Genomic DNA, 16,460 nt, shown 5'->3' on the forward strand with positions numbered 1-16,460 from the left:
TATCAGCTTTTCTCTGCTTTCTACTCTGGAGACAGGAGAAATAGCCTTAGGGAGTGGAATCCAATCTCAGGAACCATGAAGATGCAAGGGCAGTTTTGATGCAAGGAATTTGTGGTGCAACAACAATGACTGATTAAAAGATTCATTGAAGTAGCACTTATGTAAAAACTCACAGTACTGTTCCACTTTATTTCAAAATGAAATTTAAATAATTCTTACTCTGACATTTAATGATTATGTTGAAAGGCACTAGCTTGCAAAATACGGCTTAATTTAATTCAGATCTGATGGTATTACTCAGCCTTTATAACTCGGCCTCTCATATGACTTGGCTAGGTGGTAAGATGCACGCAGCTGGTCTCATTCTGGAAATTATATGGGAGCTTAGGAAGTCTCAACTTTCCAAAGATGTGGAAAAGCTGGAAGTAATATGAAACAGACTAGCAGCATGATGCAAGAGTCATTCTTCATCTGGCCAGCCAGATACTGCTTAGTGCTGACTTAAATGCGGCACTGTGTCTCTAGATTACTTCAGCAGTTACAGGAAAACACCAACAAAAGACTGGGGAGGAGAAAAGGGAAGAATCATATGTATTTGTGTACTTGCCTTGTCCTTTTCCACAGGCTTTTTGCCACTGTGAAAGACAAGGTAGTGGACGACATGGATCTCTCGTCCTGCTGTTACAGCCTGGGTTATGTGCCCATGTTCTTCAAAAGGTTTAACCACTGGGGCAGGAAGTAGGGAGAAAATTGCTTATTCTATAGGCGCAGGTGTTAAGGACTTTCTAAGGTATGCATTGACAAGTACTCTTATGTTTCCACCCCATGAGTTTTCCTAGTAGCCTGGATACAGTTAATAACTCCTCAGGCCTGGAAAAGTTAATAAAGAAATCAAATATTTGCTGGTATTGTTTCTCTGAAAGTCAAAGAACAGCTGCTGCCGTGTGGACCTCGAGGGGTCATGTAGTCCACTCTCCTGCTGAGAGCAGGGTCAGTTCCAGCAGAGTGCTCAGCACTGTGGCCAGGCAAATTTTGAGCATCTCTGTCTCTCACACATGGCACACACAGCATCTGGTTACAGCTTGTGTCCAGTCCCTCATCCTTTCACTACACACCTCCAAGAAGGCTCAAGCTCCATCTGCTGTATACCCTCCAGTCAGGTGGTTAAGCACTAAGATCCCCTCCTTAGCCTTCATCCCACGAAGCTGAAAAGCAATTCTCGCAGCTTCTTCTCATGTCCCGTGTTCTGGCCCACTAGCCATCTTGGTAGCTCTTCCATTGACTTTGTTTCTGTCTTCCGTGTGCTGAGCACCAAAAGCGGACACAGTACTCCTGCTGGAATCTCACAAGTGCTGAACAGACGAGAATAATTACTTCCTCTGACCCGCTGGCTGTACTCTTGCTCCTGCAGGCCAGGATGTGACTGTCCTAATTCTGCCTCAAGGACATGGTGCTGGCTCAAGTTCAGCTTGTCCTCTAGGACCCCCAGGTCCTTTGCTGAAAGTTGCTTTCTGTCCAGATGCCTCCCGTCCTTTACAGTTGCAGGGAGTTGTTCCGTCCCAGGCAGGACTTTGGATTTGTCTTTGCTGAACTTCGTGAGGTTCCTGCCTGCCCGTTTCTGCAGCACGCCAGCGTCCCTGCGAACAGCAGCCCGCACTCTGCCCTATCTGCCAGTCAGCCTTTCCAGCTGGGTGTGCCTGTGGGTGGTGACGATGAACTGACTGATGAGGGACATCACTAATAGCTGGGTGCCAGTTGGCCTTTGTTTCACTGGTTACAACCCTTTGTGCTCAGTAGCCCAGACATGTTTTCTACCCATCTTGTAGTAGACTTCTCCAGTTTGTATTTCACCAGTTTGGCTATAAGCATACTATGGGAGACCATGTGATAGGGCTTGCTGAAGCCAAGTGAAACAGCATCCACTGCTCTTCTCCAGTCCACCAAGATAGTCATTGCATTGCAGAAGGTCATGATCAGGATCAGGATGGTCGGGCATGATTTAAATCTGTGCTGGCTGTTCCCAGTTGCCTTCTTGTCCTTTGTGTGTTTGGAAATGGCTGGAGAATTCACCCTGTAACTTTCCCAGGGACTGACATATGGCTGACTGGCTTTTAGTTCCCCAGATTATTTTTCTTACCTGTCTCAAAGGCAGGTGTGACACTTACCTTTTTTCAGTCATTAGGAACCTTCCCTGCTGCAGCGAACTGTTGAAGATTATCGATAGAGACCAGCCTTGCAGGAACATTGGCTAGCTCCCTCAGGACCTCAGTTCACAGAACGTGTAACCAGACCTCAGGTTCTCAGAAGGGCAAGTGCAAGCAGGTGGTCTAAAACCATCTTCTACTTCCTTGTCAACAGATGTGCCAAATAGTGCTTGCAGCTGACATGGAGATCTAAGCCCTTTTATGTATGGTGTATATCTATCTATCTATAGTATATATTTAATAGTGTTTTTTTAATTAATTACGACACATTTTCAAAATGGGAGGCTGTTTGTTGCTTTCTGATTATGCCCATTGCGTTGGTGTGTATTGATCACAAGAGTCTACAAATGAAACACTGATGTTGATGGAAACAAGGCAGGTTTATCAGTGGGCTTGTCAAGTGGTCAGTGGGAACCTTTGAAAATTATGTGGTTCCCAATGATTGTCTGACAGCAGAGCTGAAAAAAAAAGACGATATTTCACTGTCATATGATGACCGACTGTGGCCTCTCTGCTTGCTTGTTCTAGTGAAATAGCTGCTCTGTTTCCCCCATATGCCACATGTGTCTGTATATATATGTGTGATGCTTCTGCAACAAATTATCACTTACTTTCTGAGTTCAATTTTGCACTCAGATACCCCTTCACAGTTACCACTTTAAGCAAACTGGATTTTACAGGTATGTTCAAAAAGAGCTCAGTTTTGCCAGCCTGCACCAAGGATGTTTTCTGAATCACACCGAAGTGGAAGACAGTATTATAAAGGAACGTAAAGCTAAAATGGGACTTGAACAACAGATTTTGTTACTGTGTTGTTCTGAATTCATGGAAAACTTGCTGTTGAAAGTCCATGGCAGTGGTCTCCTGGCAGGAATTCCTACATGTTACAGTTGCAGCATTTAGAAAAAGTTTTGTGAAAGCCAAGATACAGTATAGTAAAGCCTACTTTGAGCTGTGTTGCTATCCTGGGGCAACAGCTGTATATGTTCAGCACTGTAAATTCATACAAACATTTCCCTCTCAACACTTAAGCATTTCTTGTGTGATCATTTTGGTTTTAAAAAACAAGCTTATAATTCTGATCTCTATATTGTTTGAGGAAAAGATAACTGTTTAGTACAAATTGCAAGAAAAGAAAGCATAGCTACTGTATGAGACATACGGAGAATAATGTCTTCTAGCTGGGCTTGCAAAATAAAGGGCAAGGGGAAATCCTGGCTGCAATTTTGCTGCCCGCCTGCCAAAGGCAGAGTATGTGCATCTTGTCTCTTTAGGCTCAGGTGACATTTTCTGGGAGTATAGTTCCCTGTTGTATGCTTCTTCCTTCTATTCATTCCTAACTGCAGTGATTTATCTAGTCCTTAGAGAAAGCCTTGGACATGCAGTCTTACATGATATTTCCTGTAAAGTCCTAAAAATGAACTTCTGCCTTTGAATGACTCTCCAGTGTAATGTCAACTAGTATTTTTATTCATTCTGGCTTACAGGTGTTAGCTATATCCTGGTATAAATTGACTAATGGTGGCTTTGGGTTTATTCTTATATTGTTTGTTGTTTGGTTTTTTTTCCCAGCATACAGGGAGAGCTGGATGCTGAAGCTGAAAAAATGAGGGTATCCCAGCAGGACTTAATTGCAGTTAATGAATCTGTTTACATCCCAGATTCTGATGTAACTTCACCTGCTATCAATAGAAATCTCATCCAGAAGGCTGGCTACCTTAATCTTAGAAAGTAAGACTGTTGCTACCTACTGGTTTGTTTAGTTGCTGACTAGTTGCTACATGTTTTTTAGGTCGTAAAGACTCCTCAGTAAGGTGTTTGAGGCTCCTGAATGACTATGGTAGCTGTACTCCTCAGCTCCTAAGTGTCTTTGTCATCTTTGGAAATGTGTTTTAGAAGCTTAAACCAAATCAGAGGCATTTAAGACTATTTTCCTGAAAACAGAAGTTTACTTCTGATTGAATTCACTTACAGGGATGATTTCCTGTGTTCAAGTGGCTAAAGTTAGAAACTGATGGGGCTGGGTTCAGATTGTTCCCAGTTCTTAAGGCTAAAGAAAACATAGTGTTTACAAAAAGAAACAGCTATACTTTGTAGCTAGTACATGTTTTCATAAACAATCTCCTTTGTCCATAAAGCTTTTATTTGTGTAATGCAAACGCATAACTTTGAATGTATACTATACGTAGAGTTACTTCTGCAAATTTTCCAAGTAATACCTTCCATCAACCTCTGCAGGAGCTATGTACATTTGTGGCATATAGTAACCCTGTTTATGGGATTGATTAAATATCAGTTCGTTTCTATTTGACTAGTAATTCTTTTGTTGTTGTGAGTGGACATTTATTAATTTCTCAAGGCATGCATTCTCAGAGCTGGATTACAATGTAATAGGACTCCATAGCTAGGGAGGAGATGGACTCTGTGAGATACTACTTGCAGAAGATACTTTTTAAAATGATGATTCTTTGACTGAAATTGTTCATGCTGCTCTTCAGCTTGAAAATACCTTTTTTTTTTTTTTTTGGTCTAGCTTAATAGTATTTCATGTCAGTCACTCAATACCAATAATTTTCATTCCTTAACAAGGAGATACTGCAGCGAATGTTTTTAATTTGGGTTGTTTCAAAGCAGTTTAACTTTTCAGCTTTCTGTAAGGATTAGTCTCTGCTAGGAATAGGTGCTGCTTTTACTTCTTAACAGAGACTCATCATAAGAAAAAAAATTCTAGGGTCGGACGTAAGGTTTAGATTAGCATCAGAATATGTTTGCAGTTTCGTATGTTTGGAGTAATTTCTAAATAGTAATGAGTCTTTATCACTGCATCTTCTCCTTAGTAAAACAGGTCTGGTGACTACAACTTGGGAAAGACTGTATTTCTTCACTCAAGGTGGCAACTTGATGTGTCAGCCAAGGGGAGCAGTAGCTGGAGGATTGATTCAGGACCTGGACAACTGCTCTGTTATGGCTGTAGACTGTGAAGACAGAAGATACTGCTTTCAGATCACTACTCCTACAGGCAAAGCGTATGAGACAGGTTTTATTTGAGGACAGCCAGTCACACCTGCCCTTTCAGATGCTGTTTCATGTAAAACATGTTTGCTGTAATAGTAAGCCTTTCTGGGTTTCCAGAAGGGTGTTTCCAAATTAAAAGCACGTTCCTTCCCGTCCTCCCCCACGACTGCCTGAACGGCAGATGCGCTATCCTTTAGCTGCAGCCTATTTGTGGGTTTTGTTCCTTTCATGGTTAATAGATACAAAGCTTGGTGATGTTATTGTAAGACCTGGAGTCAAACAGTCCTGGTGTCCGCTATTAGCACTGATACGCTGTTTATATTTCAGGGGTATAACCCTTCAAGCAGAAAGCAAGAAAGAATACGAGGAGGTAAAAATATTTTCTTAAAGTTGTTATTCTTGTATACAAGTGAACTTGAAGAGTTCAATTGCATTTTTACCTTCCAGTGGATATGTGCCATCAACAACATCTCCAGACAGATCTATCTCACTGACAATCCAGAGGTAGGAGCTTGTTTCTGTCTTTCAGTTCATTCCTTCCAACTTGCTATCACATTGTTCTTTATGTGGCAATGTAAAGTAAGTGTGTAGAAGAGCTGTTCTGTCTTGTTTTTGTAGGCAGCTGCAATCAAGTTAAATCAGACAGCCCTACAAGCAGTGACTCCCATTACCAGCTTTGGGAAAAAACACGAAGTTCATTACCCCAGGTAGCATTCTCACTTGCACGGGCTAGGGGCTGTGTGCTCAGTCCTGCTTTTTTTACAGGGCAGCAGTGACCAAGGGAGAAAGCCCTGTCAAGGCCCTGGCTTTACAGGCCTGTGTTCTCCAGCAAATTCCTCTACTTCTGGTGTTTCCTGTTGAAAGCTGTAAGAAACGCAAGTGTTGAGGGTAGTGCTTATTGCTCCACATCACAGCTTTGAAGCTTCTTGTGGTTGGTGTTGGGATTTCGCTGTTTCTTTGGGAACAAACACAATGCTTTATTTCCAAGTGCTTTGCTGTAAGGGAATGACTTGTAATGCAGATAATACAGCAGAGTCCCCAGTATACATAGAAGTGAGTATATTCTTGCATATTACCTCAAGCATTTCCTGTCAGTCTGTCACAGGAATATGCCTTACGCTGCTGTCAGAATAATTACTGTTGTTCTTTTGTGCTTGTTCAGGTCAATCAATAAAGCTCCCTCCTTCAAATATTTTTAATAGTGTTTTAGGATATGCTTATATGCAAAATAAGTGTTTTATGTATCATTTCTTTGTGTCCGCATGATCCTAGCATCTTGCTCAATGGGAACTCTTCAGACTTACACCATCATCGTTGGCTTTCAAGCCCAGTGCTGGACTGAAATCCTGCTTTAAGAAGCAGTGTGATAAATAAAATAGGGCAAGTCTGTGTCACACTGACTTCACCATGAAGGGACTTCTCTGCAAGTTTTGTCACAAAATTGTAAATTCATACTCAGACGTTTACTTGTATAAATTCAAGTTTTCCCAGATCTTTTGCCTGTCAGGCCAGTGCCTTTACTATGGTTTATGATTCCCTTTATTATGATTGCTTACAGATTCCAAAGATTCCATATAGCCATGGGGAATGCCAGTCTATTTCTTTCAACTTTTATTCACAGTACAACTGTTTCACTTTGATTACAGTTTTATAAATAGAGGAGTATTGCTGTCTATTTCACTGGGCAAAGGAAATACCTATTTCATTGACAACTAATCTCCAAAGTCACTTTTACATCTGTATGCAACCAGGAAATTTTCTAGAAGTAGAAGGATGCTGCTAGTAAACCCGGTGTACCATATGTAGCGATGGGTGTAGTTGTGACCTCTGTAGCTGCGGGAAACACAGAATTTCATTCTCTTTAAGAAAAGTGGCAGGAAGAAATCTGACCTGTGTAACACTTCTTTTTAACTATCACATTGTAACCTGCGGCCAAGTAAGATCTGAAAAAGATGTCAGGATTGCCATTTACACCCATAGGCACAAGTCAGGTCTCTGCTGTTTGCACTGATAATGCAGCTGTAAATGTGGCCATTAGAGAGAAGGGAGGCTAAGAGCAACCTGTGGCTGAAAGTCAGCCCCCCCACAGAGTTACCTGCCTTCACTTTTAATATACCAGCATTTACATTTTTCCAAAATAATTTTAGATACAAAAAAAATAAACCTGAGATTTTATTAGAGTTCTCAGTAATGGGTAAATAGGAAAATATTCCATATTTGTGTATAGTGGCTCAATCCTGCTTTGGATTTTTGAATAATCTTGTCTCCCACAGCAAAGATAGGATGTCATTGATTGATTGAAACATTCTTTTCCATTTTCACTTTAGCCAGAATGTGAAGAATACAGAAAACAATAAAGTAATTCCTAATGAATTGGCTGGCATTCAAGACTCCACACAACTCATTGCTCCTGGAACACCGATTCAATTTGATATCGTACTGCCTGCCACAGAATTCCTGGACCAGAACAGAGGTGGCAGGTACGGCCAGAGACAACAGTGATGGATTACTTTGAGTGATTTCAGGGGAGACAATTAGTACTGCAGCATGTGTGTGTGATGACCAGAATCGCTAATTAGTTTTTATTCTTATTTCATAGGCGTGCAAACCCGTTTGGGGAATCTGAAGACAGCAGCAGAGATGAGGAGGAAGGTCAGTGCTTCCTTTTTCCAGATAAAATTAGTCATGATTTTAGGCCTAATTCAGCTGGCAGCTATTCATTGTCTCTTCGTGAAAGCACCTGACACCATGGAGCAGCAGTAACAGATCCATGGTAGTGCTGAAGGTAGTTAGCTTTCAGAAGCCAGTCAGAAGCTAACTACGTGTGAAAACAAACACTTTTCTTTCTTGATGCTCCAAGCTGTAGTCCAGATTAGATTTATGTCAAATGTTTAAAGGCAGAAAGATTTGGTATGTTTGATTTTAGTCTTTCTTTTTTTTTTTTTTTTATAAAGTATCTGTTGATTTCTTTAGAAAGGGTTTGATGGGACTATTATAATTCTGCTCAAGTTTGGTACTGCTTAGTAGCCTTTTCTTACCCATGTGCACTCTGAAATCCACAATCTAAATCTCACAGAGGCCCAGCACGTAGCTAGCTAGCAGCAGCAACATGTCTCTTTCAACAAAGGGAGAGTTTCTTACTGCTGCCCCCTTCCCCTCCTCCCAGTGACAAGCTAGTACAAGTCAGCAGTTCTGACCTTCCTCTACTGGCACATGCAGGGCTTAGACCCTGACTGTTCCCTCTTCCCCTGTGCCAGTTACAGCCGCTGCCTGGAACCTACAGCCCCTGTCAGGAAGCTGCTCACAGAACCAAAGCAAGACTGACCAGTTTGAACACTCTCACTTGCATGTGCTGTCCCATCGCGAGGTAGGATGGCTGCAAGCGGCCTGACAGCAGAGAGGCTGCGAGAAGCGGGCAGCTCCACGCTGGCGGCGGCAGCAGCAGCACCCTGCTGCACTGTGCAGCACGCAGAAGAGCGTACAGTGCTTAGGTGACCGCCCTGCGCCTCGTACTGCACAAGGGGACTGACGCTTAACCCTCTTTGTGGTGCCTGTGCAACGTAGACACAGCTGTTGTGGCCTTTGAACCGTCACATTCAGCAGGACTTACCCTGCTTCACCTTGCTTACCGCCAGCTGTACCGGGAGCGCGAACAAATGATGGCTTTGTCGCATAATGGCTACTTAGTTGTAAATAGGAGTTTGTGGTGATAGCGAGCAAGGAAGGATTTAATGAAAACCTCACCGGAGTCAGCCATGTGGAAGATCAGGACATAGAAGAAAGTGAGAAATGTACAAAGTTTAAAGATAAGAGTTAATTTGATGGAAGCTGAGGCTTGTGCACAATCAAATTTATCACCGTTTATGTGCACCTGATAAAAAGACAGGCAAGTGAATTTTACTAGCTAATCCAATGAGGCACAAAGGAACAGTTATACTTTTAAAGCTTCCAAGCAACTTTGATTTTTCTTTTTTTTTCTCCACACTGGCTGCCAGTTCAAGCACTGTAAAACTGGGTCAGAGCGCTGCCTGGCTCTGTTTACTGTTGAATTTCCAAAGTGAAGAAAATAAGTTCATTGATAACGTCACCTACTGAAAAATTGAAGTAGCACAGTGAAGGAAGTTATGCCTTTTTGTCTTCCAGATTCACTCCTGCAGCAGATGTTCGTAGTTCGGTTTTTAGGATCTATGGCTGTTCAGTCAGACGACACGAGTGAGGTGATTTATGAAGCTATGAGACAAGTGTTAGCTGCTCGTGCTATTCACAACATATTCCGTATGACTGAATCCCACCTCATGGTCACCAGCAAGAACCTGAGGTACTGTAAAACCATCACCTGGTCAACATTCTGTTCTCTTCATACAGCTTGCGATTAGTAAAGTATTTTTGGTTTCGTTACACCCTTTGAGGAGGGAGTAAGGTCCCAGGATTCACTTTATTTAGTAAAAATGTCTCTCTTCTTACTCTAGTACCTAGAAAGCATCCTCCTGACTAAGTTGTAAGAACATCCTACTGAAATTTAGGGGATGCAGTGGGGCTATAAGGCCCCACAAGATACAAAAAAAGATGCCAAAAAAATGCTTTGGAAGGTTGTCTTTCCTTACATGTAGTAACAGCAAGAGAGCCATTGCTGTCCTGTTGTCAGTATTATCGCTGTAGAATATGTTGATACAAGACATTCACTTTAGTTGGAGCGCACTGGTGTCCATATGTGTTGGTCCATGCGCACAGGCTGCTTACCACGTTGTGATGCAGAAAGGTATCATGACCTGTATGCGTCAGCAGCAGAGAGACAGGGTCGAGAGTTGAACGTTTTCATTGACCAACTTGAAATCAGATGAAGCATTTTGATTCTGTGCATGTCTCCTCATCTGTAAAACTGCTCTCGCAATTGCCTTACTATTATAACGCTCCTTGAAATTACTAAGAATCACTCTAAAATACTTTCTTTTCCCCCCCCTACACATAATTGCAGGTTAATAGATCCTCAAACCCAAGTTACACGAACAAGCGTAAGTAACGTTTGTATCTGGTTTTCTGCCCAGCATTGAATACTCAGTTGCATGCACTTGAGCTCTTGACCAGCTTAACCATACACTGGTTAAAACAAGCAGATTCTTTATTACGCTTTTCCAGTTTGAACTCACCACTGTGACACAGTTTGCTGCTCATCAGGATAACAGGCGACTGATTGGCTTTGTGGTCCATCTCAGCGAGGCACCGGGAGAAGAATCCATGAGCGCATATGTTTTTGAGAGCAACACAGAAGGGGAAAAGGTTTGTGTAACATTTGATAAAATACTTCATTTAGCAAACAGGTCTTGGGCTTCTTGGCTTACACATCTGGGAAGCAGTGCTACAGGAGCAGGAGTAGCTCAATTTCTTGCCAAGAGAACAGGCCTTAGCATGCAAGCCTTTGATGGCTTGTATCTAAAAAGGACTGAATTTACAGGTAAGGCAGCAGCATATATATACAAGGAGGAAAGGATGTGATCGTTAATACCAGCATTAAGAGACGGGGGAAAGTGTGTGTCTAGCACCAGCACTAACAAAAATGAATGTCAGCTGAGACATGGACGGCCCTACTGTGGTAATGTGCTGGGTCCCTGCTGCATGTGACAATAACATACTATAAGAAATAAGGAATGTGCTGGAAAACTTTTGGCTTAAAAAAACTGTAACACTCTTAGATGCACTGGAAAAGATCCCCCAGGTTTGGAACTACAGTTTGGTGAACAAAACTGAGTTGAGTACAAAAATTTACGAGCCTAAGTGAACCTTGAAGCAGAACGTAAGATAGTTGTATTTTTATGGAGTTAGTTAGCACAGTGAGTTGGTATTTCACCTCTGCTCTTAGACCTGTATTTAAGACTAAGTTTGCACTGACACTTCTGTGTTTAAGTCCCAATTAAGTAACAAAACCCAAACCAAACCTGAACTCCACATATATATATATATATTATTTTTTTTTTAGATTTGCTATGCCATTAGCTTGGGAAAAGAAATCATTGAGGCACAGAAGGTAAGTTTGTTTCATTCTCCATGTCTATGTTCTGATATTCATACTCTGCTTTTGATTGCATCATCCAGGTACCTTGTGTGCGTAAGAAAAAAAGAACTGCTGTGCCTCCCAACGACAAAGTTTTGCAGCCATGATTAACACAGCCCCTGGATTGGTTATGCAAAACCAGACTGACTTTGCAGTAGCTGGATCTGAGATCAAATTCACCACTTCAAATCAAACTCGGGACTATACAGATCCAGTTGTTAATGTTTGAAAGGAAGCTGTGAGCAAGATTTTCAAAAAAACCCAAATAAACTCTTTGGGATGAAGTGTAAATCACACACGTTGCTATTTCACTTTTAGAAACTCTTAGTCCTTCCTCTCTTGGGGACAAAAACCACTGCGTTTTCCCACTTAAAATTAACGCAAAGTTACTTAGCCCCTTGTAGATAAATTTTATTTATGTAAAGATGTGACACTAATACACTGACATTTGCTGTATATTTTTGCTGCGAAGATTTCAGAACAAGTCAGGGGAATGAGCTTTTAGTTACTGGCACTAAGCACAGGTATAATAAATGATTTATTTAGACAGTTACTTTTCTCCTTGTTTTTTGCTAATTACATCAGTGCCAGATGAGAGCAGCAAAATAAAGGCTTAAAATCAATTACTTTTTTATATACCCAAGGGGTGGTTTTACGGGACCAACAGGGGTTATTTGTTTCAAGCCTTTAGTCTAAAGGTTGTAATAAAAAAAAGTTGCAAACCTTAACAAGAAGTACTGGGAAAACTGTGTGCTCCTCAAATATTGCTGCAGCCTGCTGGACTGTCTTTTGTTTTTCTTCAGGACCCAGAAGCATTAGCTCAGCTAATGAAGTCTGTGCCGTTAACAAATGATGGGAAGTTCGTGCTTCTGAACGATCAGTCAGAAGAGGATGGAGCCATGCGTGAAGAAGGGGAGGAATCGGAAGCGTAAGAAAAACCCTTGTCGCCTCCTGCAGCCTGTGTGGGAGCTGGAAAACCAGGGAGTGGTTTTGCAAGAATCTCTGGGTTTCCATCCCCGGCGCACGCAGGGGGCCAGCTTCTGTTCTCCTGCCGGAACAACCGTGGCGTCTTCACAGTGGTTTCCTCTGGCTTCACAGTGGAGCAGCAGCAGGACTTGGCCTTTCGGGCTTTTTGCGTTTGTGACTGTGTGGTGTGTAGGTGCATCGGGGAAGCGGACAATCTTGTGTCAGCAGTAGCCCCTTGCCTGCTGGCGGTTAGGACAGCACAGCTGTCAGCCACAAAAGGTTAATGGCACTTCTTCAGATTTACAGTTCCACTGAATTGGGTGCAAGCTGTCAGCTCCTTTAACAAGTATCAGGCCTCATATTTCCTACCACAGTCAGTTTTCATAGTTTGCATGATCCTGTGCATCTGAATGAAGGTTAAAAATGCACTATTTACTTTATTTTCAGATGAAGTTATTTTTAGTCTAGTTTAAGCGTAACAAGATATTATCTTTTGTGCTAGCCTATTTACAAAAGTTTGTTAAACAGTAAATTTTTCCTATTAATATAATCTATTTTTATATTGCATCTAGAATAAGCTTACAAAACAAATCTAAGTGCCTACTCGTACCTTCATGAAGACCACGCTCACCCTGTTCTGTAATTAAATAATGGACATAATGTACCTCCTTGATTTATTATTCTCAATACCACTGACATGCAAACATCAGAAGTAGTCAGCAGATGTGGCGTGTTAGTTGTGTGCGGTTTTTCTGTGGTTAGGTTTCTTAAAAGTTGAAGTTGCCAGAGATCATAATTGTAGGACAAGTAAGTATTTTATAATAAGAACTATTTGCATTTTTAACATTACGGTGACATGCAGCAGCTGAATCTACCAGCAATCTTTGGTTTTAAGAAACTGAGCAATAAAATGCTAATTATAAATCTACACAATGTATTGACTAGTCTCATAGTACTATTCCTAAAATTAGATACTATATTTGGCTAGTAAGTTTAGTTTTTTCCCCTCCAGTTTAACCTGAAAATGTGAGAAACTGTACTTCGCAAGAACAAACAAAAATAAACAGCAGTTGGGGGGGCAGGTGTGTAATCTGTGGCATAGTTTGTGTTAATCAAGATAAGCTAACTGGAACAAATGGCTGAAATTCCTCAAACTTCACTTACTAGGAAACTAGATTTTCTGTAAGCAGCACCTGAAGGATCCTAGTCTGCAAGTGTCTGACGGGGAATAAATTCCATTTAGCTGGTTGCTGAATGTTTAGAAGAACCGTAGCAGAAAACTGTTAGTAACTGACACAAAAACTTAATAAATAAAAGTTGAAGCTGTCTTACCAAAAACAACAAGACCTGCTGAACTGCTGTTACTGAAGACACCAAGAATGAAGTTCTCAAAATTGCATTTATTAACACAGTTTTATGTACATAATGTTCTCACAAACCAAAAGAGCCTGAGGTAACAAAATACCCTTTTGTACAATGGGTTAGGAAACAAAATGTTACATTTGGTCCTTTATACCTGAGAAGCTGAAGACAGCTGTTGGTGATGGACATCAGATGAAACCTCAGATGTACTTCTGATTACAGACCACAGTAGGACCTCCGGAATCTGCCCTTCAGCACCCACCCTTCGCTTCCCCGCGAGGCACAAACCCGCTGGGTGCTGCCAGGGCCATCACTTGTCACCAGCCGAGGCAAGCACCTCGGGGCCGACGGTACGTTGGGCATTGGCTGTGCCCTGCGCCCCCTCCCTCAGTGCCGCGAGGAGGAAGGGGAAGGCAGCCCATGGCTTCTGGCACAAAAGGGCGCAGCACCACATCAGAAGCAGGTTGCAAGACCTCCGGAAGGGCAGCTGCTACCGCTCCCACGCGCAGCAAGCCTTGTCACAAGGCTGAACGCGTGAGAGCTGTGGTGGCAGCTGCCTTCCTGGGGAGAGAGACTGGCCCTCAGCCTATTTTGCCCCTGTCCTGAAGGAAAAGCCTAGAGATCCGTTTTATGTCCCTGAAGCAAACTCATCATCCTCACTTTCCTTTTATCACCTTGGGATTTTCAGTGAGCACTGTCAGTTTAGTTTGGGGCACTTTTTGTTTTAGCTCCATCAGCTCATCTGTAGACAACTAGTTGGGGTCCATTTTGTTCCTGTAATCGGAACTGGAGGGTAAAAGCAATGACAATAGTAGTAGCACCACAGCAAGAATTTTGCACCCCTTCCAGATCCTTGTGGGGAAAGAAGAATTTAGTGTGACTCTCGCTGACAGAGGGGTGTGTGACATCCAAATCCAGGACCCAGCTTGTATGTCAGATGAGAAAAGCTTTCTGCATGTATATGCTGCTACATGACAAAAAGAAAGAAGGAAATAAAACTACGATCCTGTATTAGCAAGAATAGCTCTATTATCGCTGTACATATTTGTGTGCATGTATATATTTTTGCCACATATAGTATACAGTCAGGTCTCCCAGATTAAACACAGTTCTATAAAAATAGGCTTACGTCTTTCCTGTGGAATTTCCATCACCAGAACCACGTGAATTTGTTAGCCGCCATACATTAGGAAAATGCACAATTCACTTTATGTTCAACTGCAAAGTATCACCTATCCAAGATAGCGTCTTTCCAAAAAAAGAGGAGAAGGGGAAAACACTAGAGCAGATTTTATTACAGCATGGGTAACGTCCTGGCCGTACAGAGCTACCTAGCAAACCCATGCTGGGGGAAGCCAACACCATCTTGATGTGATTCTGCAGTCGCTGTGAGGAAGTGCAGTACTTGGCCACTCCGAGCCAAGAACTCGCACGACTTCAGCTGAGACAAGGAACATGGAAATACATACACTGCGACTGCCGATTGCAACAGTGTGGAAGCCAGCAGCAGCAGCAAGAATGCAGATCTCGGCAGCACTGCTGAGTGTTCAGTGCGGGCACAATTTGGTCAAAAAAGAAAGTACACAAATTACAAAAAAATACCTGTTTCAAAATAAAAAGGCAAAAATAGAAATCAAGTAATGCAGCATTCTTTAGGGCAGCCTCTGCAGTTATAATGAAATTAAACTAAAAACTTTAATGAGCCCAGCTGAATTAAACAGTCCATAAAGCTTGTGTGTCGTGTTTTCAGAACCAACAAAAAGGACTTTCGTATCAGTCTGGTCTTTCCAGTTGCAACAAAACATTTGTCCTAGCTTTCTGAATGTTGAAGTGACTGGCAGGAAAGGGCAAATCAGAAGTGTATCAGGAATTGTCTTAATCAGTGACAAGGGTGGGTGGAACAATTTGAACCATTAAAAATTACCTTTTTTTGTCATTAGAAGAGAGGAAAGAAGCTGACAAGTATGATCTAAAACTACAGTTGAGTGTGCCAAAACAAACAAACAAAAAAAACGCTCCCCAAAAGTAATTCTCAGTTGGACTGACTACAGTAGTTTATTCTAGTTAGTAAAACCTAGAAATGTTTTATGTTCTTGGAGATTAAAATACACCTATATCTTCCAATGAAAGTGGTGTTTACTTTTAAGCTAAGTCTAGCTACTTAAGTTAGGAATCTGAGTAACTCTTGCACAATATAGAACCTCTACTTGCAGGCATTGACAGATGTTGGATTTATACAGAGTTCTCACAGTGTTCAGCAGCTTCTGAGCCTGCAGTGCAATTATTGTTAATCGTCAGGCATGTAAGACTGCATGAACAACACAAACAGCACAACAGACCTACAAAGGCTAGGAAATACGGAATTGAGGCTGAAACTTGCAATTAGGCACAACATATTAATGAACTGTAAGATCACTTAATAGCTACAGACACCCATCACACAGTGTCTGGTCATAAAAGGAAGAGCTGATTGTGGTTCTGTCTTGGCTCTGGATTTCCTTGCTTCTGTGGATGCAAATCAGACCTTCGGTATGAAATGAAAAGTAATTTATTATGTTAACTTTTCTGGTTTTCCCATTCTCTGATGGGGGTGGGGTGGGGTGGAGCAGGGCAGGGTGGGGGGGAACAGCAGGGGAAAATAGATGTCTGACAGGATCCTAAGTTCCCACAACGCAAATACTAGCTATAGTAATAATAAGGGTTTATGGCATAAGACATTAATAAGGATTTCCATTTTGTGTAACAGCTTTAACACACATTCACAACATACACTGTTAAATCCTACAGTGTAATCTGTGACTGCACTGAATACAACAGGACTGCATAAAAACATATCCAAATTATTTTTTGACAATAGATAACGC

General features: G+C 41.8%; 2 protein-coding genes across 3 annotated transcripts in view; one reads left to right on the plus strand and one right to left on the minus strand.

The window, feature by feature from the left end:
* APPL2 (adaptor protein, phosphotyrosine interacting with PH domain and leucine zipper 2) overlaps positions 1-14,857 on the plus strand; it is a 40,232-nt gene extending 25,375 nt beyond the window's left edge. Inside the window, exons 10-21 of the mRNA XM_037390637.1 lie at positions 3,777-3,935; positions 5,042-5,230; positions 5,547-5,589; positions 5,667-5,723; positions 5,838-5,926; positions 7,547-7,699; positions 7,819-7,871; positions 9,363-9,537; positions 10,195-10,231; positions 10,356-10,496; positions 11,194-11,241; positions 12,072-14,857. Coding sequence (XP_037246534.1) covers positions 3,777-3,935; positions 5,042-5,230; positions 5,547-5,589; positions 5,667-5,723; positions 5,838-5,926; positions 7,547-7,699; positions 7,819-7,871; positions 9,363-9,537; positions 10,195-10,231; positions 10,356-10,496; positions 11,194-11,241; positions 12,072-12,200 — 1,273 coding nt within the window. The 3' untranslated portion in view covers positions 12,201-14,857. The remainder of the gene's footprint in view (positions 1-3,776; positions 3,936-5,041; positions 5,231-5,546; positions 5,590-5,666; positions 5,724-5,837; positions 5,927-7,546; positions 7,700-7,818; positions 7,872-9,362; positions 9,538-10,194; positions 10,232-10,355; positions 10,497-11,193; positions 11,242-12,071) is intronic.
* WASHC4 (WASH complex subunit 4) overlaps positions 13,615-16,460 on the minus strand; it is a 41,477-nt gene continuing 38,631 nt past the window's right edge. For both annotated transcript variants that reach the window (XM_037390634.1, XM_037390636.1), the window contains exon 34: positions 13,615-16,120. The gene's annotated coding sequence lies outside the window, so the exon portion shown is untranslated. The remainder of the gene's footprint in view (positions 16,121-16,460) is intronic.

This window comes from Falco rusticolus, chromosome 5, assembly GCF_015220075.1.
Source record: "Falco rusticolus isolate bFalRus1 chromosome 5, bFalRus1.pri, whole genome shotgun sequence".
NCBI classification, from domain to species: Eukaryota; Metazoa; Chordata; class Aves; order Falconiformes; family Falconidae; genus Falco; species Falco rusticolus.